Source organism: Lepus europaeus, chromosome 15, assembly GCF_033115175.1.
Source record: "Lepus europaeus isolate LE1 chromosome 15, mLepTim1.pri, whole genome shotgun sequence".
In the NCBI taxonomy this organism is placed as follows: domain Eukaryota; kingdom Metazoa; phylum Chordata; class Mammalia; order Lagomorpha; family Leporidae; genus Lepus; species Lepus europaeus.
The window spans coordinates 43,070,489-43,095,082 of NC_084841.1; the positions used below are offsets into that span (position 1 = coordinate 43,070,489).

General features: G+C 37.9%; 1 protein-coding gene across 3 annotated transcripts in view; it reads left to right on the top strand.

Moving 5' to 3' along the window:
* DDX4 (DEAD-box helicase 4) overlaps positions 1-21,697 on the top strand; it is a 91,515-nt gene extending 69,818 nt beyond the window's left edge. For all 3 annotated transcript variants that reach the window (XM_062211786.1, XM_062211788.1, XM_062211787.1), the window contains 7 exons: positions 2,327-2,456; positions 5,375-5,541; positions 10,714-10,859; positions 18,398-18,497; positions 19,893-20,163; positions 20,275-20,385; positions 21,620-21,697. In XM_062211786.1, the coding sequence (XP_062067770.1) occupies positions 2,327-2,456; positions 5,375-5,541; positions 10,714-10,859; positions 18,398-18,497; positions 19,893-20,163; positions 20,275-20,385; positions 21,620-21,697 (1,003 nt within the window). The remainder of the gene's footprint in view (positions 1-2,326; positions 2,457-5,374; positions 5,542-10,713; positions 10,860-18,397; positions 18,498-19,892; positions 20,164-20,274; positions 20,386-21,619) is intronic.
* Positions 21,698-24,594: the final 2,897 nt, after the last annotated feature.

Here is a 24,594-nt window from a genome sequence, read left to right on the forward strand (position 1 = left end):
TTCCCACTCTTACATTTAACAGGGATCACTTTTCAGTTAAAATTTAAACACCTAAGAATAATTGTGTGTTAATTACAGAGTTCAAACAATAGTACTAGAACAAAAAAAATACTAAAATGGATAAAGTATTACATTGTAATCAACAGTCAGGACAAGAGCTGATCAAGTCTCTGTTTCTCATAGTGTCCATTTCACTTCAACAGGAAAAATATATGATATTTGTCCCTTTGGGACTGGCTTAATTCACTCAGCATGATGTTTTCCAGGTTCCTCCATTTTGTTGCAAATGACCGGATTTCGTTGTTTTTTTACTGCTGTATAGTATTCTATAGAGTACATGTCTCATAATTTCTTTATCCAGTCTAGTGTTGATGGGCATTTGGGTTGGTTCCAGGTCTTTGCTATTGTGAATTGAGCTGCAATAAACATTAATGTGCAGACAGCTTTTTCATTTGCCAATTTAATTTCCTTTGGGTAAATTCCAAGGAGTGGTTTGGCTGGGTTGTATGGTAGGGTTATATTCAGGTTTCTGAGGAATCTCCAGACTAAATTCCATAGTGGCTTAACCAGTTTGCATTCCCACCAACAGTGGGTTAGTGTCCCATTTTCCCCACATCCTCTCCAGCATCTGTTGTTGGTAGATTTCTGAATGTGAGCCATTCTCACCGGGGTGAGGTGAAACCTCATTGTGCTTTTGATTTGCATTTCCCTGATGGCTAGTGATCTTGAACATTTTTTCATGTGTCTGTTGGCCATTTGGATTTCCTCTTTTGAAAAATGTCTATTGAGGTCCTTGGCCCATCTCTTAAGTGGGTTGTTTGTTTTGATGTCGTGGAGTTTCTTGATCTCTTTGTAGATTCTGGTTATCAACCCTTTATCTGTAGCATAGTTTGCAAATATTTTTTCCCATTCTGTCGGTTTCCTCTTCACTTTCCTGTTTCTTTTGAAGTACAGAAACTTCTCAATTTGATGCAATCCCAAATGTTAATTTTTGCTTTGACTGCCTGTGCTCCTGCGGTATTTTCCAAAAAGTCTTTGCCAGTACCTATATCTTGTAGGGTTTCTCCAATGCTCTTTAATAATTTGATGGTGTCGGGTCGTAGATTTAAGTCTTTAATCCATGTAGAGTGAATTTTTGTGTATGGTGAAAGGTAGGGGTCTTGCTTCATGTTTCTGCATGTGGAAATCCAATTTTCCCAGCACCATTTATTGAATAGACTGTAATTACTCCAGGGATTAGTTTTGGATCTTTGATCAAATATAAGTTAATCTGCCTCTTGACAAAAGTAGCGTTTTAAGCTGTTAGCTCCTGAGGCTTTTTAAAAAATATATATTGGAGATAGTAACTAATCTAAACACTATTTTTTAAGGATTAATTTATTTTAAAGAGTGAGAGCTAGGGAGAGAGGGAAAGGGAAAGACAGATTGATCTTCTATCTGCTGCTTCACTCCCCAAATGGCCACACCACCCAGAGCTGGGTTGATCTGAAGCCAGGAGCCAAGGGCTTCTTTTGGGTCTCCCACATAGGTGCTAGTTTCCAAGCACTTGGGCCATCCTCTGCTTTCCCAGGCCATTAACAGGGAGCTGGATTGGAAGTGGAGCAACCAGGGCTCAAACAGGTGCCCATGTGAGAAACTGGCACTGTAGGCGGCAGCCTTACCCACTACACATGCCATCAGTGTCAGCCCCATCAATCCTGTTTTTTTGTTTTGTTTTGTTTTGTTTTTGTTTTTTGAACACACAGTATTTTTTCTTATGGTTGTACCATATTCAGTTCCTGTACTGATATACATGTGGTTTTCAGACTTTTGAAACTAAAAATGATTGCAGTGAATCTTACTGTATTTTCATTTCTGCCCATTTGAGTGGTAAATTTCAAGAGGTAAATTTACTGGGACAAACCATAAGTTTTTAAATTTTAATACAGACTAAAAAAGAAAGGTGCTAAATTCCCTTATTCTCTTGACTAAAATGGTATTATCCCACTTGAGGGAATGTGTCTTGTATTCATTTTTAAATTAATGTTGAACTTATTTTTCATTTTTCAGAGCCATTTGTATTTTTTATTCACTGTTTATATCTTTGGCTTGTTTTGTGTCTGGGAGGAGGAGTGATGTTTCTCATTGTTTTTGAAGAACTATATCAGGGTATACATTATTTTTTCCCAATTTGACACTTTTTCCATATTTTCACCTTCATGCTGGGCAGAATTTTTTTTTTAGGTAATTGAATATACTTTTTTTCCTGTGTTTTTTTTTTACATATTGTTAGAAATGACTAATTTTTGAATAACTAGAAATTGATCTTTATTTTTCTTATCAATAGGACTTGTGTAAGAGCTGTTGTTATGTATGGAGGAACCCAGTTGGGGCATTCAATTCGACAGATAGTACAAGGCTGTAATATATTGTGTGCTACTCCTGGAAGACTGATGGATATCATAGGTAAAGAAAAGGTAGGCTCTACAGGGATAACCAAGTTGGAAGATTGATAGGTGTGTGTGTGTGTGTGTGTGTGTGAGAGAGAGAGAGAGAGAGAGAGAGAGAGAACAGGGTAATATAAAATATATTTTATTCTAGTACTGTTTATTATATGTTTGGATCCATCAGTTTTTTTTAATTCATTCTCATGTAATTCTCTCCAAAGTAATCCCAGCATAAAACAAGTAATATTTTAAATTCTATACATAGGAAAACAGACTCAGTGAGATTACAGAGGTTACTTGAAAAAGTTTGTGAAAAATAGAATTAAAACATAGGTTTGTTGTGCAGAAAGTTTTTGAAATCAATGTGTTTGAATTGTCTTTGAAATGTTTCGTATTATGAGAAAAATATTCTTGGGTTTCAAATTTGTTTTGCATCAAAATTTATTTTCTATTTTTAACCTTTATTTATTTTCTTTGTTTGAAAGAGAGGGAGAGAAGGAAGAGGAGAGATTGAGATCTCCTATTTGCTGATTTGGTTCACTCCCCAAATGCCCTCAATATCTAGGGCTGGGCCAGGCCCAAGCCAGGAGCTGGAAACTAAGTCTAGAGTTCACACTTGGGTGGGATGGATCTAATCACTTGTGCTATCACCTGTTGCATTAACAGGAAACTGGAATTGGGAACAGAGCAGGGAGTCAAACCTAGGTTCTTCAGTGTGAGATGTGGGCATCCCAAGCAGTGACTTCATTCTTAGCGCCCAGTGCTTGCTCATAAGTTGATCTTTAAATTCCACTTTTCCATGGGTCTTTTGAAGTACCCTGTTGTACAATTTATGTGAAATCTTCAGTTACCCTAAAGTAAGTAGTATGAACTAGAGTTAGAATTTGTGTCTGATTCCAGAATCCATAGCCTATAAATACCCACTATTCTAGGAGAAAACTGCAATAAATAATTTCATCTAGTTTTTATGTGTCTTGGTGAAATAATTTTTCTTCTGGATAAAACCTGCTGTTGTGTCAATAATTTTGTCTCCTGTTTAAGAAAATGAGTGATACTAATGAAGATTGTTAGTTCTCTAAGTCTTTAAGAAGAGATTTCAGGGCTGTGTGTTTATTTAGAAATTCATATGCCAGATTATTACATCTCCAATACTTTAATTTCACTTGAATGGATGTGATTTTTTTTAGACTTTTTAAAGCTGTTGTTCAAAACATGCTTTTTTGTGTGTGTTAAGGGCCCTTTCTTAGGATACTTATTAAAAGTATTGCAAGAAATCTGCCTTGTTTTCTTGCTAACCATCTACATGTTGGTATGAGTCACATGTTTTCATTTTGTAAATATGTCCTCTCTATAAGCAATAATTATTGTTTATACAAAGGTAAGAGAAGTTTCTTAGTTGTTCTGAATGATAGAATGAAACACTTATTAAGGATTTAAATAGAAAAAAACTTACCAGTTATAAGGCATTTGAATGTGTTATGCTAAGATTTTATTTGTTCTATAAAATAATCTGACTTTATTGGCTAGTACAGTCTGGATCTGTGCTGCCCAATGCAGTAACCACTAGCACTTTGTTTAAATATTTATAAAATAAATAATATAAATTATAAATAATAATTATAATTATAAATATAATATATATTATATAATATATAATATAAATAATAATATAATATATTATTAATTATATTATAATTATAATATAATATAAATTATAAATAATAAATTTATATAAATTTTTATATATTATATTTTATCTTTTTTAAAAGATTTAATTATTTGAAAGGTGGAGTTAGAGAGTCAGAGGAAGAGAGAGAGAAGTCTTCTGTCTGCTGGTTCACTTTCCAAGTGGCTGCAATGGCCAGGGCTGGGCTAGACAGAAGTCAGGAGCTAGGAGCTTCTTCTGGGTCTCTCAAATGGGTGCAGGGGCCCACAAACTTGATCTATCTGCTGGTTGCTTCCCAAGGATATTAGCAGGGAGCTGGATTGAAAATATAGCAGCCAGGACTCTAACCTGTACCCATATGGGATGCCAGCACTGCAGGTGGCAGCTTAACCCACTATGCCACAGCACCGGCCCCAGTATCCACATTTTAAGCATGTAATAGCTATCTATGGTTAATGGCTAACATGTTAGACTGCAGATAACAGAACTTCCAAGTAACTGTGTAAAGTTCTGTTGTGGGGCCGGCACTGTGGCATAGCAGGTAAAGCCACCGCCTGCAGTGCTGACATCCCATATGGGTGCTGGTTCAAGACCTGGCTGTTTCATTTCTGATCCAGCCCACTGCTATGGCCTGGGAATGCAGTAGAGGATGGCCCAAGTCTGTGGGCCCCTGCACCTGCATGGGAGACCTGGAAGAAGCTCCTGGCTTTGGATTGATGCAGCTCTGGCCATTGTGGCCAAGTGGGGAGTGAACCAGCGGATGAAAGACCCCTCTCTCTCGAGTGCGCGTGCTCTCTCCCTCTCCCCCCCACCATGCGCACTCTCTGCCTCTCCATCTCTCTGTGTAATTCTTTCAAGTAAATTAATAAATCTTTTAAAACAAAAAAACAAAGGGCAGGGTGAAATCCACATGAGCAAAAATAGTCACTTTTACCCTTAAAAAATGTTCTATTGTATGCTATTGATCTAGGTATTTGGTTTCATTTACCTTAATTTTAAATTGTGTTTTTTAAAATAATGTTTAAATAACATGCTACTTTAAATAAAGTGTTAATTTAAAATAACATTTAAAAAATGTTCTGTACATTACGGAAAATTGATAATATAAGTAAAGACTGATAGCATTATCTAAGCATAACCATTCTCATCATTTTATGCTTAACTCTTATCATTTGGTTCTTAAGCATATTTTAACTGTAACTGTTGAAATTGTTGATAGTATTTTAGTTTCATATAAACGAGTGTGCATTCTCTCTTCTTACCCTTGAAAATATCCTCAAAGATTGGTCTCAAGCAAATCAAATACTTAGTTTTGGATGAAGCAGATCGCATGTTGGATATGGGCTTTGGACCAGAAATGAAGAAGTTAATTTCTTGCCCAGGAATGCCATCAAAGGAACAGCGTCAGACCCTTATGTTCAGTGCAACATTCCCTGAAGAAATTCAAAGGTAAAATTTTTCTTCTTAAAAATAATTTGGTTATATACATAAATACCTTATAGAATTCACAGTGATATGAATATTCTTTTTAAGATTTTTTTTAAATTTAATATTCTAACATAGGTAGTTTAAAAAGTAGGTGTGTTTCTAAAATATATATCATAATTTTCAGTGTTTCTTATCTTTATTCCTGGCTTTGCATTAGTATCACATTTTAGTTAAAAAGTGTTCATGTGTTATAGCAGAGAACTTAACTAGGATTTAACAAGGACTTACTAAATGCAATTATTTTTATTTTTGAGCATTCTTTTCAAACCTAACAGAATTTGGGAATATTGGATGTTTTTTAGAAAATTCACATACCAATTATTGACAGGTATTTGAGGTTATGCTGTATGCCATATGGTCTGTCTATTAAGAAGTTAGGATGCCATGTCCTTGCAGACTGACAGCTCTTCTTTCTGTCAGCTGCTCCTTTGTAGAGGAGTCTCAAGTGCCCACACAGAACAGTAGCTTATCATTCAGGTAGGACTCCTGCCCTTTTCTCTAATGGAACTATGCTGTTTTTGAGTACTAAGACCTTTAAACCTGAAGAACCTAGACTTGGAGAGAGGGAAGGACAATAAGCACAGATTTACAGAATAGCTCATTGGATCTGGTAGTGGATTGGCTACTCTTCCTTACAACCCTTGGTTTCCAGACTCATGTACCATATGAAGATTTTTGATGTTCTTTTACATGATGCCCTGTCCTCATTAAGAGTCTCCAAGCTGGCCCTTGAGTTGCTTTTTTTCCATGACTGTTGCATTGTTCTCTCGGGATGGCAGCTTCTGGGTGGTACAGTATGCAATAGGACTTGCGGATCCTGTGTTTATAGGTCTGCTCCAGCATCCCCTTTGCTGAAAAGTTAGAGAATGCTATATGGGATTTCATGTTACTGTGTCAAACAGTTTATGAGCCCTAGAATTGTGTTCGCTGTTGATTTGTTTCATTTACTGTATAATTCAGTCACTGTGTAAAGTTAAAAAGAGTTCTTAATTGAGTGGAAAAATCTAATCTTAAGGCATTGGGTCAATTGGGAGGATTTTTTTCTTAGTGGTACATAAAATAATCATTTCTTAACAACTGGATCTTATCTTAAATTTGAAACGGTAGTGGAAGTGCAGGTCTTTGGCTTAACCATTAAGATGCTGGTTAAGATGCCCATGTCCCGTATCAGAGTGCTTGGGTTTAATTTCTAGATTCAGCTCTTGATTCCAGATTCCTGCCAATCCAGACCCTGGGAGACAAGAGGTGATGACTCAAGTCCTTCACTTCCTGACACCTATGTAGAAAGCCTGGATTGAGTTCCCAGCTCCTGGATTTGGTCTGCCTCAACCTTGGCTGTTGTGGGCACTTAGGGGAATGAATCAGCAGATGACAGCTGTTTCTGCCGGGGGTCTGTATGCCTTAGGTCAGCACTTTACACCTGGCAAGTTCTCAATTTCTGTAAAAAACTCCAGGATAGACTTTTAAGCATTATATATGACCCTTGATAGGGAACTGAAGGTTCTTTGGCAGTTAAGATTGTTGTTCAGTTGTTGTTATTATTACTCTGGCTCAGCTTGCTTTACCTTTGTTCTTGTATTTACTTACTTTTTAAAAAACACTTTTCTACTTGTTCTGATTCCTATGTTCGGAACTTTGACTTGAGGCAGTTTGGATCCACCTTTCATTACTGAAAAGCTTAAGAAGAAAAACAAAAGGGCTTCTTGCTCAGCTTCCTCTTTTTACTCATCTTAATAGGCCCTTGTACCATGTATTCATGTTCTAAGGTACTCAAAAATAGTGAAAATCAATGTAGAATTTCAGATGATGTCAATATTTGTGCCTGGGCAAAAGGATGCTTGTCTGTGGAAGGAATATTTTTTTAATAGAACATTTTGTCTTGTGGTAGGAGAGCAGATTCAGAGAGATAATGGGCAGTGTTTTATTAAGATTATGAAATTAGGCAAGAAAAAGAAATCAAAGAAGTACAGATTGGGAAGGAAGAAGTCAAACTATCCATATTTTCAGACATGATTCTATATATAGGGGATCCAAAAGACTCCACTAAGAGACATTGGAACTCATAAAAAAGTTTAGTACAGATGAAAGGATATAAAATCAACGCACAAAAATCAGTAGCTTTTGTATGCATAGACAATGCCACAGCTGAGAAAGAACTTCTAATATCAATCCCATTCACAATAGCTGCAACAAACTTAAATACCTTGGAATAAATTTAACCAGGAACATCAACGATCTCTACAGTCATAATTACAGGACACTAAAGAAAGAATAGAAGAATATATAAAAAAATGGAAAAATCTTCCATTTTCATGAATTGGAAGAATAAATATCACCAAAATATCCATACTACCAAAAGTAATGTACAGATTCAATGCAATCCTGATCAAAATACGAAGGACATTATTCTTATATATAGAAAAAAATGATGCTTAAATTCATATGGAAATACAGGAGACCCAGAATAGTTAAAGGAATCTTACACAACAAAACAAAGCCAGAGGCACCAAAATAATGGATTTAAAGACATACTATAGTGCAGTTATAATCAAAACAACCTGGTACTGGTAGAAAAACAGATGGATAGACCAGTGGAGCAGAGTAGAATCACCTGAATCAATCCAAGCATCTATAACCAACTTGTATTTGACAAAGGAGCTAAAACCAATCTCTGGAGCAAGAACAGTCTCATCAACAAATGGTGCTGGGAAAACTGGATCTCCACATGCAGAAGTATGAAGCAAAATCCCTACTCTTACACCTTACACAAAAATCTACTCAAAGTGGATTAAAGACCTAAATCTACCACCTGATACCATCAGATTATTAGAGAACAGTGGGGAAACCCTGCAAGACGTTGGCATCAGCAAAGAATTCTTGTAAAAGACCCCAGAGGCACAGGCAAACAAAGCCAGATTGACAAATGGGATTACATCAAATGGAGAAGCTTCTGCACTGCCAAAGAAACACTCAGAAAAGTTAAGAGGCAACCGAAAGAATGGGAGAAATTATTTACAAACTATGCCACTGGTAAAGGATTAATAACCAGAATATATAAAGAGATCAGGAAACTCCACAATAACAAACAACCCAGTTAAGAAATGGGTAAAGGACTCAGACATTTTTCAAAAGAGGATATCCAAATGGCCAACAGACATGTGAAAAAAATGCTCAGGATCAAAAGCTGTCAGGGAAATGCAAATCAAAAGCACAACGAAGTTTCACCTCATCATCGTTAGAATGGTTTTCATACAGAATTCAGCAAACAGCAAATGTTGGCGAGGATGTTTTAAAAAAGGTACCCTAATCTTAGTGGGAATGTTAACTGATCCAGCCACTGTGGAAGACATTATGGAGATGCCTCTCAGAAATCTGAATATAGACCTACTATGTGACCCAACCATTCCACTCCTTGAAATTTACCCAAGATAAATGAGGTCAGCATATGAAAGAGTTATGTATACCCCCATGTTTATTGCAGCTGAATTGACAATAGCTAAAATATGGAATAACCCAAATATTTTAACTGAAGACTGGATAAAAAAATTATGGGATATGTTCACATGGGTTACTACACAGCAGCAAACAAAAAAATGAAATCCTGTTGTTTGCAACAAATTGGATGAAACTGGAAAATATACTTAGTGAAATAAGCCAGTCCCCGAAGGACAAATACCATATGTTTTCCCTGATCTGTGGTAACTAATAGAGCACCTAAAAGGTAATCTGTAGCAATGAAATTAACATTTCAAGATGCAATGACTTTGAATAGTCCTTGTCTCAACTGTTGAGGAACAATTTTTTTCATATAATTTGTTGAGCTCTTTACTTAGTGTAGAGTTAATCATATATGTATAAAGTTAATTGAAAATAGATCTTAGTAAAAAAGAATAGGAATAGGAGAGGGAGGAGGAAGATGGGTGGGAGTCTAGGTGGGGAGATAGATAAGTTGGGAAGGATCACTATATTCCTAAAGTTGTGTTTATGAAATGTGTGAAGTTAGTATACCTTAAATAAAAAGGTTTCTGGAAAAAAAGATTCTGGGTATGGTGAATTTGAACTATTTTCGTGACATTCTAGTAGGCAGTTAAGAAACAGAGGACAGCTACATAGGAGAGGGAGCTGAAGATAGATTTGAGTTTCTCTATCCCTAAAAACTCAGCTAATTGCCATCTCTCACCTCATATTTATGCTAATATAAAGGACTTCTCAACTGTATGCTAATAGTAAGTTCCTGTGTGTCAAGATGTTGGTACCCTCAATCTTCAAGGGAAAGCCCATGCAGCCTGGTTCTGTGCAGCCCCTAGACCTGTCACCTCTTGTCTCATTTTCTTTTGTACCATAGATATTGTTGTTTTTCTGTGTTTTGTGACATGAAAAGCACTGAACTGTAATCTGGTTTGCTCATAATCCTTTATTTGAAGCAGAATATTTGAACTGGTAATATTTTCAGAAAATAGTTCCTAACAACATGTAGAAATGCAGTGAGTAAAGAATAGAATTTGCACTTGTGATTGTTTTTAATGAACACTTATCTGTTGCAGTTGACATTTATTTTAGTTTGTACTTTAAAATTCTATGTATTAGTTGAGAGGCAGAGAACTCCCAACTGCTTTTCACTCTCTAAATACCTGCAATGACCAGGGCTGAGCTGGGCTGAAGTCCACAGTCAGGAACTCAATTTAGTTCTCCCACCTGGATGACAGGAATCCAACCACTGTAGCCATCACTGCTGCTTTGCAGGGTCTGGGTCTACAGCAATGCCAAGCTGGAATCAGGAGCCACATGGAGGTATCAAACCCAGGCGCCCCAACTGTGTCTGACATGCTGGGCCAAGTGCTCCATCAGTTCACACTTTTTATTGTTATAAGCACATTTTGTATAGTTTTGCACTGATAGAAAACCCAGTGGAAATTATGTAACCATGGTTTGACACAAACTTTTGTTAGTAGTTACATATTTTGCAAAATTTTTGCATACTGAGCTTTGAATATAATACTTAGATATAAATAACCATTTTCCTCTTATAGATGTTATAATCCACTGTCTAATATTGAAGTAACATTTGTAGGAATTCAGTGAATGTTATGAATATTAATGGAGGAGATAAAGAATAATCTTTTTTCTTTTAAGGTTGGCTGGGGAATTTTTAAAATCGACTTACTTGTTTGTTGCTGTTGGACAAGTGGGTGGAGCATGTAGAGATGTTCAGCAGACTGTTGTCCAAATTGGCCAGTACTCAAAAAGAGAAAAACTTGTCGAAATTCTACGAAATACAGGTATCTTATATTGATGTTATTTTTTGATTATGCATTTTAGTTTTAAAATAACTTTTATAAAATATTGTATGGTCCAATTTTATGTATAATACAAATATTATACACAATTGTGTAAACTATAGTCTTTTATCTTCCATAAAGATTGAAAATAGTGATTGGAGACTTAGTTTAACAGCATTTGACTAAACACTGTTCCAACAGAAGTATATATTTTTGGTTAAAGAAAACTGTTAAGACAGTATTAATGCATCCTGATATCACCTTATTGGTCTTTTAAAGCAAACCCTGTTTTTTGTTTCTGGCTTCCAGTTCTGCTTCCTGGAAGCAGATTTTATAAATATAAGAATTAGGGGGCTGGCACTTGGACACAGTGGGTGAAGCTGCCACCTGCTGTGCCAGCATCCCATGTGGACACCGGTTCGGGTCCCACCTGCTGCACTTCTGATCCAGCTTTCTGCTATGGCCTGGGAAAGCAGTGGAGGATGGCCCAAGTCCTTGGGCCCCTGCACACCCGTGGGAGACCTGGAGGAGGCTCCAGGCTCCTGGGCACAGCTCCAGCTGTGGCAGCCATCTGGAGATTGAACCAGCAGAGATTGAACCAGCAGATGGTTCAATCTGTGTGTTCAATCTCTGTGCCTTTCAAATAAAATAAATCTTTAAAAAAGAATTTAGGGTTTGGAGGGGGACTTGAGGTCTAGTTCTGTTCTTTCAAAACCTGTGAGAAATCCCTCCACCTCAAAATATAAAACCCAATTTTAATTTTCAGTTTGAAAAAAATTTTTTCCAGTTTGGAGGTTTGAGATAGCTTTATTTTGAGGCTAGAAACAATCTTGAAATATGGTGATTTGGATACTTTCTTGAGCTGTACTTTCCTTTTTCTGCATCCCCCATTTTACCAACTGTTCGAGTTTGAATGTCAGTGTTGACATAGGAGAATTAGAGGGCAAGAAATAAGCTCTAATAGTGAGCAAAAGAAAAAAATTGAAAAGTAATTTAGAAAACCCTCACAGGCTTCTAGCCTTCAATTTTTGCTGATTTTTTAAAATTTATTCAATTTATTTAAAAGAGTTATAGAGAAGTGGAGGAGGGAAGAGAGAAAGTATCTTCCATCCATTTGGTCAGACCTAGGCCAGGGCAAGGCCAGGAGCCAGGAGCCTCATCTGGGTCTCTCATCTTGGTGCAGGGGACAGAGGAATTGGGCATCTTCCACTCTTTCCCAGGCATGTTAGCAGGGAGCTGGATTGGAAGTGGAGCAGCTGGGACTTGAACCAGTGCCCATATGGATGCCAGTGCTGCAGACAGCATCTTTACCTGCTATGCCATAGCACTGGCCCCATTGCTGAATTTTTTTTTTTTATTTTTGACAGGCAGAGTGGAGAGTAGAGGGAGACAGAGAGAAAGGTCTTCCTTTGCCGTTGGTTCACCCTCCAATGGCCGCCGCGGTAGGCGCGCTGCGGCCGGTGCACCGCACTGATCCGATGGCAGGAGCCAGGTGCTTCTCCTGGTCTCCCATGGGGTGCAGGGCCCAAGCACTTGGGCCATCCTCCACTGCACTCCCTGGCCACAGCAGAGAGCTGGCCTGGAAGAGGGGCAACCGGGACAGGATCGGTGCCCCGACTGGGACTAGAACTCGGTGTGCCGGCGCCGCAAGGCGGAGGATTAGCCTAGTGAGCTGCGGCCGGCCTGCTGAATTTTTTAATAAAAGAATCTTTGAACAAGCTACTTACTTTTTAAAAAGATTATTTATCATTTGAAAGGCAGTGTTATAGAGAGAGGAGGGAATTTTCCATCTGCTGGTTCACTCCCCAAATGGCTACAACAGGCAGGATTGGACCAGGTTGAAGCTAGGAACTTTTTCCAAGTCTCCCACAAGTGCGGCAGGGGTGCAAGCACTTGGGCTATCTCTGCTGCTTTTCTAGGCCATTAGCAGGGACCTGGATTGGAAGTGCACAGCTGGGACACATATTGGCACCAGTATGGAATGTTGGTGTTGTATGCAGCAGCTTAACCTGCTGCGCTCAGTGCTGGCTCCCAAATCAGTTACTCTTGAGTTTGAGAAATTTTTTTCTTTGAGTTTATAAAATATTTCAAAACATAAACTGTTAGCATATAAAAATAAAAATAGGGACAGGCATTTCGCTTAGTGGTTAAGACTCCAGTTGAAATGCCTGCATTCCACATTGGAGAACCTGAATTTGATACCTAACTTTGGTTCCTGACTCCAGCATCCTGCTAATACAGACCCTGGGAGCAGTGGTGACAATTCAGATAATTTGGTTCCTACAATGACATGAAAGACCTGGATAGGGTTCTTGACTTCCAGCTCTGGCCAAGCCAACCCTTGCTGTTGTTGGTATTTGGGGGATGAACTAGTGGATCAGAGTACTCCATCTCTCTGCTTCTCAAATTCAAAAAATAATTATTGCTGTGAGCCACATATGAGTGTTCTTTAATAAGTTAGAAATGTATATTATGAAAAAGTTGCATGAAAATACAAAAATTTTCTTGAACAAAAAAAAACTTATTTTGGGGAGTGAACCAATGGAAAGAAGACCGTTCTCTCTGTCTCTCTCACTGTCTGTAACTCTACCTGTCAAATAAATAAAAAAAAATTCTCTTTTCCATGAATTTTTGTAAGTACCCTAGTACTACTCTTGATTGTGTCACTTGTTTACTGGATTCTCAGAACAGCCCTGTGAGGCAGATTTAGTTGTCATCCTCATTTTAGGGATGATTAATGTACAGAGAAGGCAAGTGACTTTTTCAGTATACATTGATATCCCAAATGCAAAAGAGATTTGCACTATATGGTATTACTGAAGTTAGAACATATTTTTAGTGCAGTAGATTTTTAAATATTTGAACTTGTGGGACAAAGTTTATTTTAAAATAATTTGAAGGAAGAGAGTTTTTGAGCAGTTCTTGTCTGCCCTTGAAAAATGGTCAGTGTATATTAGCACCGTTGATAGACTTGTGTGCTATTGAAACTGTTAAATTTTTTGTTGTTGTTTAGTGTTTGTTTTTTTTGTATGTTTTTTTTTTTTTTTTTTTTTTTTTTTTTTTTTTTTTTTTTGACAGGCAGAGTTAGACAGTGAGAAAGACAGAGACAGAGAGGAAGGTCTTCCTTCCATTGGTTCACTCCCCAAATGGCTGCCACGGCCGGCGTGCTGCGCCAATCCGAAGCCAGGAGCCAGGTGCTTCCTCCTGGTCTCCCATGTGGTTGCAGGGCCCAAGGACTTGAGCCATCCTCCACTGCCTTCCTGGGCCACAGCAGAGAGCTGGACTGGAAGAGGAGCAACCGGGACAGAATCCAGAGCCCCAACAGGGACTAGAACCCAGAGTACCGGCGCCGCAGGCGGAGGATTAGCCTAGTGAGCTGCGGCGCCAGCCTGTATGTGCTCTAACTTTGCATGAGATACTGATCCACTATATCCTCAAAGTTTGCGTATTTTATTCATAGAAGCTATTTCCTTTTCTTTCATTTAATTATGCTAGGGTTTTTTTTTTTTTTTTTTTTTTGACAGAGTGGACAGTGAGAGAGAGACAGAGAGAAAGGTCTTCCTTTTTTGCCATTGGTTCATCCTCCAATGGCCGCCGCGGCCGGCGCACTGCGGCCGGCACACCGCGCTGATCCGATATCAGGAGCCAGGTGCTTCTCCTGGTCTCCCATGGGGTGCAGGGCCCAAGCACTTGGGCCATCCTCCACTGCACTCCCGGGCCAAAGCAGAGAGCTGGCCTGGAAGAGGGGCAACCGGGACAGGATTGGTGCCCCGACCGGGACTAGAACTCGGTGTGCCGGCGCCGCAAGGTGGAGGATTAGCCTAGTGAGCTGCGGCGCCAGCCGCTAGTTTTTTTTTTTTTTTTTTTTTTTTAAGATTTATTTGACCTTGCGGCGCCAGCACACAGGGTTCTAGTTCCGGTCGGGGCACCGATCCTGTCCCGGTTGCCCCTCTTCCAGGCCAGCTCTCTGCTGTGGCCAGGGAGTGCAGTGGAGGATGGCCCAAGTGCTTGGGCCCTGCACCCCATGGGAGACCAGGAGAAGCACCTGGCTCCTGCCATCGGATCAGCGCGGTGCACCGGCCGCAGCGCGCCTACCGCGGCGGCCATTGGAGGGTGAACCAACGGCGAAAGGAAGAACTTTGTCTCTGTCTCTCTCTCTACTGTCCACTCTGCCTGTCAAAAAAATAAAAAAATAAATAAATAATAAAAAAAAAAGATTTATTTATTTGAGAGGCAGAGTTACACAGAGGGAGGGAGAGACAGAAAGATCTTCCTTCTGTTGGTTCACTCCTCAGATGGTGCAGCTCCGGCTGTTGAGGCTGATCTGAAGCCAGGAGCTTCTTCTGGGTCTCCCAAATGGGCGCAGGGGTCCAAGGACTTGGGCCATCTTGTACTGCTTTCCCAGGCCATAGCAGAGAGCTGGATTGGAAGTGGAGCAGCTGGGACTTGATCATATGGGATGCTGGCACTGCAGGTGGTGGCCTTACCCACTATACCACAGCGCCGGCCCCAGGTTATGCCAGTTTTTGTGTCGATACCATTATTTCAAATCAGTATAATCAGCTACTTTTTTCATAATTTCAATTTTAAGTTAACATGCCTGAAAGATTTTATTGAGCTCTTTATTTACCAAAGGAATAAATGAGATATTACAGCTAGTTCTGAGGAGGAGTCAAAGAATACATGTATTTGTGTTTGAAATGCTAAAATTTTCATTTTCATGTTTGTCTTAGTTTATTTGTATTAGTACTGCAAGACTGTCTATTAAAATATAGGTCCCCTTCGGTTTGTTTTTGCAAATGTAGAATCACACAGTATTAAACAATTACTAAAGTCACAAAATTAACTCCTTATGGAGGCTTCATAAAGAATCTGATTAACTTTTTTTTTTTTTTAAAGTTTATTTGATAGGCAGAGGGAGTTCAGGGGAGGGAAGAGATAGATCTTACATCCATTGGTTCACTCTCCAGATTCTCACAATAGCTGGAACTGAGCCCAGTGTGGAGTCAGGAGTCTGAAACTCAGACTGGGTCTCCCATGTTGGTGGCAGAAACTTAAGTTCTTGAGCATTCACGCTATACGTCTTAGCGTGCACAGTAGCAAGAAGCTGGAATCAGGGAAAGCCAGGACTTGAATTCAGGCACTCTGATATGGGATGTTGGTGTCCCAAAGTGGCATATTAAAAACCAGGCCAGGGGCCGGCACTGTGGTGTAGTAGGTTAATCCTCCGCCTGCGGCACTGGCATCCCATATGGCTGCCAATTCTAGGCCCAGCTGCTTCTCTTCCTATCCAGTTCTCTGCTATGGCCTGGGAAAGCAGTAGAAGATGGCCCAAGTCCTTGGGCCCCTGCACCCACATGGGAGACCGGGAAGAAGCTCCTGGCTCCTGGCTTCAGATCTGTGCAGCTCCAGCCGTTGCGGCCAGTTGGGGAGTGAACCAGTGGATGGAAGACCTTTCTGTCTTTCCCTCTCACTGTCTGTAACTCTTATCTTTCAAATAAATAAATAAATATTTTTTAAAAAACTAGACCAAATGCCCACCCAATGGTTTTAATTTTTAATAAGTTAAACATCAGGAGCTGGTGCTGAGGTGTAGTAGGTAAAGTGTATGACACCAGCATCCCATATGGATGCCAGTTCAAGTCCTGCCTGTTCTACTTCCCATCCAGCTCTCTGCTAATGTGCCTGGGAAAGCAACAGAGGATGGCAGAGATGCTTGGACCTCTGCACCCACATGGGAGACCTGGAAGAAGCTCCTGGCCATTTTGGGGAGTGAACCAGTGAATAGAAGCTTTCTCTTTCTGTCTGTCTCTGAATTTTTCCTTTCACGTAAATAATGTTAAAAAAAATGGTAAACATCAACAATTAAGACCCATCATACAAAACTTTTCTTGGAAATGTCAGTAATATTGTATGAATTTAAAGGCAACAGAGACCAAAATGTGTTACAGCTAGCACCTTAGGAAGAAACTGGTTCACTACCACCCTCCCACCTTGAAAAACAGAAGCTCATACAATTTGTATTCCTATGTCTCTATTGCTAGTATAGTTGCAACCACTTAAGTTAATTGTCGCAACTTTTAATCACAATGACTTCTATTTTATTGAGGAAATATTTATTTGAATATTTATTTGAAAGAGTGATAGAGATAGAGACAGAGATCTTCATCTGCTGGCTCACTACCCAAAGGGTGACAATGGCCAGGACTGGGCTAAGTCAAAGCCAGTAGCCTAGAATTCCATCCCATTTTCTCATGTGTGAGTGGCAGGTGCCAGAGTACTTGGGCCATCTTGTACTGCTTTTCCAGTCACACTATAGCCATTGTCACACATGGAGGCCTAGCCCTTTGTGCCATAATGCCAGCACCCAAGGGTAGACTTTTGAGAGAGATCATACATAGGCATTGACTACAGTTTTAAGTTACCTGATATTTTGGAAACTATTTTTTTTAAGAATGTCAGTTGAAGATAAATACTGTTAAATAGTAATTATTTTAGTTACATACAGGTTTTGATTTTCATACATTTTTCAGCATTTTGGAGTAATGATACCAGCTCATTTGACTGGCAAACCTCCATTAATCAGGAAAAACACCAGTAGAATAAGATGTTTTATGATACATAAAAGTGATAAATAGGATAAAAGACTTGTGTTTTTTTTTAACCAAAGACTCATTTATCAAACATTTCAGTTAATTACAGATTCTTAATTTGTTTCTGATCTAGGGGCCAGTGTTGTGGCCCATACAGGAAAGCCAGTTTGAGTTCTGGCTGGTCTGCTTTCAAATCAGCCCTCTGCTATGGTGTCTAAGAAAGCAGCAGAAGATGGCCCAAGTACTTGAACCCCTGCCACCCATGTGGGAGACCAGAACAGAGTTCTTGGCTCTGGCTTTGGCCTGGTCCAGCTCAGGCCATAGTGGCCATTTATGGAGCGAACCAGTGAATAGATCTCTCTCTTTCTTCCCTCCTTCCCTCCCTCCCTTCCTTTCTTTCTTTCTCTCTCCCTCCTTTTCTTTCTCCCTCTCTCCTTTCCTTCCCTCCCCTCCCCTCCCCTCTCCTCCCCTCCCCTTCTCTCCCCCTCCCCCTGCTATTCAGATAAAAAGTTTCTCATTTAGTTCCTGTAATGTTTTAAATTTTTTCTAAAACTTAACATATTTAAAGTATTAGAAATTGAATTATCTCAGAATTGTAGATCTATTTCTAAAACATATCTCTCCTCTATGAACCAATCAGAATGGAGCTACTTTAAGAGACTTTGTAACTTAATGTGCTGATTCTTCCAGTTTTAACGTACTGATTTCACAATGATAAAGCCCTTTCTGAACTTTAGACACAAAGGAAGCTTATGGCTTCAGCTCTACTACTTCAACCTCAGGTCAAAGGTGAACGCAGCAATACAAAATTATAATCTAACCACCAAAACTTGAATTTAGATTGCTTTTTATAATAAGAGGTGATTGAGAAACTGTTTAAACCCTTTTCTCCACTTTGCCATCTTCCTGATTTTGAGGTTTGTTGATAATTTAATTGTCTTATAGGTGATGAAAGAACTATGGTCTTTGTTGAAACTAAGAAAAAAGCAGATTTTATTGCAACTTTTCTTTGTCAAGAAAAGATATCAACTACAAGTATTCATGGGTGAGTGGAGTCATATGAATTCCTAGCAGTGGAATGACTTCTCTTTGGCATTTAAGAAGCATCAGTGTATATATGTAACTAATAAGATCCCAGGATCAGAATTCAGAATTCATTCAAGATAAACTAGCATTCATTCATTTTCTTTTCTCCCTGCATTGGGGAAATGGCAGTAATACCTAGCACCAAAACTTCATCTTCATGCTCAATTTTTATAAGAAATAATTTGTGGGGTTGGCTAGCTGGAGAAACAAGAATTCACATCTGTTAAGGGCTTATAAAATCTCTGACCCTAGTATATAACAAAGCATGGAGAGTGTGATAGTTGACCTAAAAATGTACGTGCACACATATACACACATGTTTGTTGTACATACAGACATATGTACATACCATACTAGTCAGGTTAAACCTGGGCCAGTGTTTCTCACAGAGGGAGGGGAAGGAGATGGCTATTGCAAGTAACGTGGGTAATATGCCATATGAATCAAGTATAATTCATGCATTTAAAGTGACGTAGTGTAATTCAGCATATAATGTAATCATATCATTCAGTGTATGATTTTCCAGGAACTCTGATTGTAGCCTTGATGGATATATTAAATTCCAAGTGGATTTTAGCCATTGTAAATTTTATACTTGTATAAATCTGTAATTTGGAAAAAAATAATTTATTTTTGGATGGGGAAGTTAAAGATTTGCCTTAGACTATTGATGATGAGTGGGAATTTCTCAGATTTCACTAAAGATATCTCTGTTGCCTATGTCTAAGGTTTTTCCTCTGCTAAATCTAACCTTTCTGATGCCTGACTTGACTTTACTAAAGTGCTTACAAATGTAATATTAACTTTGTCATTTAATTTCATATGAGATATTTTGGTATTAAAGGGTTTTGAATTAGGAAGTGTAGATCTAACATGTTATATGTGGAATTCTGATATTATGTTTGAAAACAGTGTTCTTTTTGAGCAAGCGTTCTATCAAATAATTGTATTTTTTGTCAATATTAGAATTCGTAGAGATTATCAATAGGCAGGATTTGACATTTATCATACTTGAGCTTGTGTTCTGGCACTACATACGAGGGTGCTTCAAAAAGATTATGAGAAATAAAATTAAAATGTAATGTAAATTCTCCCTGACCTTTTCAAAGCACTGTTGTTTTACCTGTCACCTTGCCTCATCTGCTACTGGGGATAATTGTTCCAGCTCAAAATGTGGTAAGGGTTAAACTAAATGATGCGTTGGAAGAAATTAGTGTAGTGTATGGCATGGAAGAAGTAGACATTATTATTAAATGCTGTTTCTACTATTAATAAAAAGAAATTTGTATATTGAATTTTATTGCTTCTCTTTAATAATTTTCTGGAGAGGTCCTAATCCATGTTTTCTTTCAAGTGATCGAGAACAGAGAGAAAGAGAGCAAGCGCTGGGAGATTTTCGTTGTGGAAAGTGTCCAGTCCTTGTTGCTACTTCAGTAGCTGCCAGAGGACTGGATATTGAAAATGTTCAACATGTTATCAACTTTGACCTTCCTTCTACCATTGATGAATATGTTCATCGAATTGGGCGTACTGGTCGTTGTGGGAATACTGGCAGAGCTATTTCCTTTTTTGATCCCGAATCAGATAACCACTTAGCACAGCCTCTCGTGAAAGTGCTGACAGATGTAAGTTTTAAATTATTTTTATCTTTAAAAGTAGATATTTTATACATATTGTAAAAACTTAAGTTTTCTAATCGTTGAGATTTTGTTGCATATGAAAAAAATTTTTTTAAGGCTCAACAGGATGTTCCTGCATGGCTGGAAGAAATTGCCTTTAGTACGTACACTCCTGGCTTCAGCGGTAATACAAGAGGAAATATGTTTGCATCAGTGGATACTAGAAAGGTTAGTTGAGGGGAACAATTCATAATGTGGCTTCCAGTTATAAGTGTGCTTAATGTTGTGAAATGACTATATCTAATGATTTATTTAAACAGTCATTTCTATAACTTAAGTGTAATTTTACCTTAACATGAAGGTAGCTATTTTTCTTTAGTTTTACGTACGTGCTTGTATATACTTATTTTTTTTTTAAGCTTTATTTATTTGAAAGGCGGGGTTAGAGGGAGAGGTACAGAGAGAGAGAGAGAGTCTTCTGTTCACTAGTTCACTCCCCAAATGGCTGCAGTGACCAGGGTTGGGTCAGGGCAAAGCCAGGAGCTTCTTCGGGTCTCCTATGTGAATCCAGGGGCCCAAGCACTTGGGCCGTTGTCTGCTGCTTTCCCAGGCACACTATCAGGGAGCTGGATCGGAAGTGGAGCAGCTAGTATTTGAACCTGTGCCCATATGGGATGCTGGCATTGCAGGCAGCAGCTTGACCTACTATGTCACAGCACTGGCCTCAAAACAGTTTTTTTAAAGAAGTTTATTGGGGCTGGCATTGTGGCACAGCATGTTAAGCTGCTTGGTCCACAATGGTAGGAAGCTGGAATCAGGAGCTAGAGCCAAGAATCAAATCCATCCTCTAATATGGGACACTGTTGTCCCACTGGCATCTTTGGTCTTGCTCTCCCCTTGTATATATTTTTGGTTTCAAAGGTGAGGAATTAACTTTGAGATTTATATTCAAACATCCTCATTTCCTAAATTTTCTTGTATTTTAAATTCTATTTTGGTATTTTCTGAGCTTTCTACAGATTCTTTAAGTTTGGGATTTTGACTGCCTTATTAAGGTCGAATATTGGAGCTGTCGAATTACAAGTCTTTTCTGATACTTCTGTTTTTATAAGCAGTGTACCTTTATGGGGAAGCAGTGTTCATACCCATTATTTATACATATTTGTTGAAGTGTAGCTCATTAAGTTTTCCAATTGCCAAAAGTACACATTTAAGAAAATCTTTTTCTTGAAATATTTTCTGCAATTTAGTCTTCCCAGTTTGATATAGGACTTTTTTTTAAATCGATGTTTAGTGAGAATAAAATTCTTTATATCTTTAAAGAAGACATGGTAAAAAAGAAAAACTTGTTTCTGCTCTCAGTGTGGGTAATGTAACATTAAAACTCTCATAAAATTGTTTCTTCTTCTTCTTCTTCTTCTTCTTCTTCTTTTTTTTTTTTTTTTTTTTTAAGAATTACCAGGGCAAGAGCACTTTGAACACTGCAGGGTTTTCTACTTCACAAACTCCCACTCCAGTTGATGATGAGTCCTGGGATTAAAGCTGAAAACATGCATCGAAGTCTGTGGTATAGTTTTAATGCAGAGAAGAAAGTAATTTTGATTTTTGAGTTATTAACAGAAGTGTGAAACCTGCCATTCTTGTGTCTCTTGTCCTTCTGTTCTCACTCCTACCCTTTAAAAATGTCGTTACTGACTAGTTATGTGAAATGCTAAAGTTACAACATTGCAGTTCCTGATGCAAATAGTGTTTACTGGAAATATTAAAGCATTCCAAATGTCTTATTTATTTCTAGTATATTCTTTAGGTGGTTTAGACATGTTTCATGTCTAAAGGCTTAATCTTAATATAGTGTTTATTCTGTAAAACAAGCAATAGAAAATGAGGGTATGCTTTTGGTTAAATATTACTGGGTTTTATTTTTAATTGTGTCTTTAAAGAAATAGTAGTCACTATAATGTGATAACATGATTTTCATGAAGCAGTGGAAGACTGTAGCCTTTCAAGGTGATTTTGATTTTAGATCATTAGATGTGTGATGAAAATGGTTAAATGTTTGCAACTTGAGTTCTGTATTCAAAGATATAACAAATGTTTGTTTTAATAATATACAGACTTCCCTTGAAAATAAAGGATGAAACACATTCTCCCCTTAAGTTCTCCAACAGCACTGTTAATTTTTCTTTCTTACACATAGTTCTCAACTCTTACTGAAATTTTGTTTTATCGCATCTTGTGAAATCACACAGATTAAGTTACACAAATGTGGTAATGAAAATAGATCTTAGAAATCAAACCCCAAAAATAATGCTGTTGTTCACTCTTGTCCTAATTTTTTATTCCTATTTTACAGTTTTTGAAAGAACTCTGTTTTTTATTGACCATTATATATCTTGAATTTACTACGTCTAGAATATAAGTTCTTAATAAACCATTAAGTGAATGAACCCAAACATTAAGACATAAATGATGTGTAAATATTGGAGACAAAAATAAGCAGTTTTGAGTGTTACTGTTTTAACATTTCAAAGTGACATGTCCTTAATGTATTATCTTATAACAAGAATTTAGTTAATGAGGTATCAAATATGAAAAAGGAAGACATATTCAACACTGAATAACAATATTCAGTGTTAGGATAACTGGGTATATGCCAACCCATGCCTTATTCAAAATTAATTCCATGTATTTTCAGAAATTCAAACTTCAAAAACCAGAGTTAAATATTAAATCTTTGAGTTGTAGATCAAGTTTGATAAGCTGTAAAGACAGAAATAACAAAGGAAACAGTCAACAGATTTGATTAAAAAGGATTAGCTACATTATATATATATATACACACACACACACACATAATGTATGTATATATATATATATAAACTAAAAAAAGGAGATAAGAAATAATGGTATTGTGACCAGTGTGGGTAATCAGTGAGTAGGTCTTTGTATGTGGATATGTAGGAATACTGACAGGCAAGTGCACAAAAAAATGGACAACACAGAAAGGAAGTTCAACTAATAAAAATATGGGAAATATTTCACTTACACTATGTGATCTCACTTCTGATAAAGACTGAATGGTGTTTGTATTCTTGTTTGTAGTATGTGTGTATCTGACTTTAATCTTTGTCTTGTGAAGAGCATTTTGAGGCCGTTCTTGTCTCATTTTTCATTCTTTCAAAGAGCTTCTAGGTTATATGAAGGGTCTTTAAAAAGGTCATAAAAATCTGCTTTTTTTCGGTAATTAGACTTTCTATGAACTTTCTGAAGCTTCCTTATAGGTGTCCTGATTATTTTTTAAAAGTCTATTTTGCTTGATTTGTGAAATTAATGTAATAGAATTAGCCAAATATATAAAATATGTTTATATAAAAATATATTTTATATAATATATTCATATATAGAAATAGTTACATATAAAATATATAAAAAACTGAATATATAAAAATACATAAATCTGTGACCATTATGGAATGACTGTAAGTATCCATATGTTCAATTACTTTCTCATCTCTAGGAATAGGCTTGAATGATGTTTTTTAATTTTATTTTTTATTTATTTATTTTTTGACAGGCAGAGTTAGACAGAGAGAAAGGTCTTCCTTTTCTGTTGGTTCACCCCCCAAATGGCTGCCACGGCCGGCACGCTGCGCCAATCTGAAGCCAGGAGCCAGGTGCCTCCTCCTGTCTCCCATGGGGTGCAGGGCCCAAGGACTTGGGCCATCCTCCACTGCCTTCCCGGGCCACAGCAGAGAGCTTGACTAGAAGAGGAGCAACCGGGACAGAATCTGGCGCCCCAACCAGCACTAGAACCCAGGGTGCCAGCGCCGCAGGTGGAGGATTAGCCAAGTGAGCTGCAGTGCCGGCCTTATTGAATTATGTTTTAAAAATCGTCTAAGTAGCAGATACATAATTAGAAAACAAAATGCTATCTATAGAAGCATTTTTTATACAAAACAATATTCTTATACCTCTCCTTTCCCAAATAGTGTTTGGAAACATCCCACAATCATCTACCTTTAACCAGTTCTGGACTTTGTCATCATATCTGATTTTTATCTTGCCAAGTTTGGACATTTGGCTTTCTGTTTGATAGGTAAAGATTTAACTTGCCTCTCTTAAACTCACCCTAGAGTATACTTTATGAGATGATGTTAAAGACACCCTTTTCCTTCCCTTCTCTTTTTATGTGGTAACATCTATAATCTGTACATAACATTTCCACAGTTGATGTTTGAATTCTATAACCATTAATTCCCTTTTGTTACACCTACATCTTGATTCTGAACCAAAGTCAGTAGCCAATGTTTACATTACATGTATATAGATATTGTTCATTAGGTGGGCCAATTAACAGTATTATCTTTTCCTAATTTTATGACTTGTGTTTGTGTCTGCAGAGAGAGTAATTCTAAGTGTTAGGTCAAATGAAAATTG